Source organism: Nerophis lumbriciformis, linkage group LG37, assembly GCF_033978685.3.
Source record: "Nerophis lumbriciformis linkage group LG37, RoL_Nlum_v2.1, whole genome shotgun sequence".
In the NCBI taxonomy this organism is placed as follows: Eukaryota; Metazoa; Chordata; class Actinopteri; order Syngnathiformes; family Syngnathidae; genus Nerophis; species Nerophis lumbriciformis.
Window position 1 is genome coordinate 6,577,501 of NC_084584.2, and position 2,500 is coordinate 6,580,000.

At 39.6% G+C, this 2,500-nt stretch overlaps 1 protein-coding gene across 6 annotated transcripts in view; it reads right to left on the reverse strand.

The window, feature by feature from the left end:
- The window catches only part of arfip2b (ADP-ribosylation factor interacting protein 2b), a 50,720-nt gene that overhangs the window by 2,689 nt on the left and 45,531 nt on the right, over nt 1-2,500 (reverse strand). For all 6 annotated transcript variants that reach the window (XM_061931014.1, XM_061931012.1, XM_061931011.1 and 3 more), the window contains one exon: nt 512-686. In XM_061931014.1, the coding sequence (XP_061786998.1) occupies nt 512-686 (175 nt within the window). The remainder of the gene's footprint in view (nt 1-511; nt 687-2,500) is intronic.

Here is a 2,500-nt window from a genome sequence, read left to right on the forward strand (position 1 = left end):
CTTCCTGGATGTTACAGAAAGTATGAGAATGTGCAAGCCGCTGCCTGCTCCTTCTTTACTCATACAATAATCTCTTATTCGTCAAGATATTTACACAAAGTTTGGATATCTTTTCTGTCATCTTCATGTCCCTCCATCTCTGTCACTTTGTTATTCGATAAAATGACGGAACATGAAACTCGTGGCGCTCCTTAAATAAGCCCACACTCCGGGTGTTGCGGACGGAGGCTCGTCGAGAGACTCCAATCGCCGCAGTGGCCAAAACAAACAACGGGACCGAGAAGATGCCAGAAAAGAAGGACAAAAACTGGATTTCCCGGCAAAAAATGTAAAGTTTAAAATAATGTAGTAAAAAAAATAACAATGCCAACAAAAAAGGCAGATACATGTCAAAATGCCAAATATGTCTAGCTTGAAGTCACATTTTAGCATTCTTAGCGGCCATACAAGCATAAAAACAACATAAAGACGGTCCCGATGAGGAGCAGGAAGAAGATGAAGACGGACACACCTTGTTCTCCTCCAGGAACTTGAGTTTGATGGTGACGTCCGAGCGGAGTCGTTCGTACTTGTCCTTCTGGACTTGGCAGTGCTGCTGCGCCGCATCTATTCGGGCCACGCCCGCCGCGTCCCTGGGGCCCAGGCTCAGCTCCTCCAAGTCCGACCGGTAGGCGTCGTACTCCAACCTGTCGACGGGGGCGGCAGCCATGTTGTCATTTCGCAGTCACAATGGGAGCGGCGAGACACGCCCGGGGCTAATTTGGGGAATTGTATCTTGAGGCCCCCCCCCCCCATTTTTTCATGAAACTTAAAAACGTATTTCTAACTACATAAACGTTAGTCCTCAATTACAGAATGTTTATCAAGCTAAATATCACACATTATCGATAAATTAAAAAGGTAAAGTCATTGTCATGCAGCAAAACAAATAGGATCAACTTGTACAACATGTGATGGACAGAATATCCAGGTAGAAATGATCACGGATTACATGAACAAACATCTTTGACAATCAAAGCACGATCGTAACAATCCACATTTTGTGTTATTAATGCAAAGAAAATGGTATCTAAACATGGAAGAGTAGCTCCCCCTGTGAATGCAAGTGCTCCTACAGCAAGAATACAAATTCTGTATTCATGCCAAGTACAAACTCTGGCAAGATACCAGGTAATTTTTAACATTCTCATTATAACTGTGTTAAGGTCCTTTTTGTGTTGAGTTGTTTAAAAAAAAAACCCACAGTGTTTAAAAAACGTTTTATTGAAGTAAACTAATAGTCCAGTCATGATAATAAAAATTTGAAAATGATCTGTTTAGGGTACGGTACATTAATTAATGACTAAAATTATATCTGCCATTAATCACGATTAATTTTGAGTTAACTATCAACAAACTGCGGTTAAAGGCAATTAAATATTTCAATTGTTTAACAGGTCTAATTGAAACATACATTTTGAAAAAAACTTGGTCTGGGGATCGAACCCAGAATGACTGCCTGAATAGAAATGGAAAAAGATGAGAAAAAATATTTTGTGTGTGAATATGGTTTGTGCAGGAGGATATGACACAAACCGCCCTAATTGTTAGAACGCAACAGTTTGTTTACATGTACAACTTTCTCCGACGCTGCCACAGAAAGACGTGTTTTATGCAACTCCTGCTTTGTCTCATTTTGTCCACTTAACGTTTTATACTGTGCTTTCGGCTGTCCTTGAACTCACCGTATTTGTGCGTACTGTCACGCAACAGTTTGTTTACATGTACAACTTTCTCCGACGCTGCCACAGAAAGACGTGTTTTATGCCACTCCTGCTTTGTCTCATTTTGTCCACTAAACGTTTTATACTGTGCGTGAATGCACAAAGGTGAGCTTTGCTGATGCTATTGACTTGTGTGGAGTGCTAATTAGGCATATTTGGTCAGTGCATGACTGCAAGCTAATCCATGCTAACATGCTATTTAGGCTAGCTGTATTTACATATGGCATCATTATGCCTCGTTTGTAGCTATATTTAATTTCCTTTACTTATGTCCTCTGTGTATTTCATTGATATGTGCATGTCTCATGACACATTATCTGTATGTAATATTGGCTGCATTTCTGATAGTTGCTTGTGTGCCATCTTGTTCTAGACCACAGCAAACATTACGGCGGTTCATTTCCAGGACTTATCTCACCCTCTGAGAAGACTCCGTTTTATTAATGTTGTAAAAATGTGTAGAATGAATATAACATTCCAACGTTCGCATCAGCCTGCGGCACAGTCATTTTGATAGTAGGCTAATATAGCTAATAGAGACACTTACATCATGTGTTGTCTTCATTATAACACTTATATAAGACTTATAAAGTCATTTTGATAGTAGGCTAATATAGCTAATAGAGACACTTACATCATGTGTTGTCTTCATTATAACGCTTATAAGACTTTTAAAGTCATTTTGATAGTAGGCTAATATAGCTAATAGAGACACTTACATCATGCGTTGTCTTCAT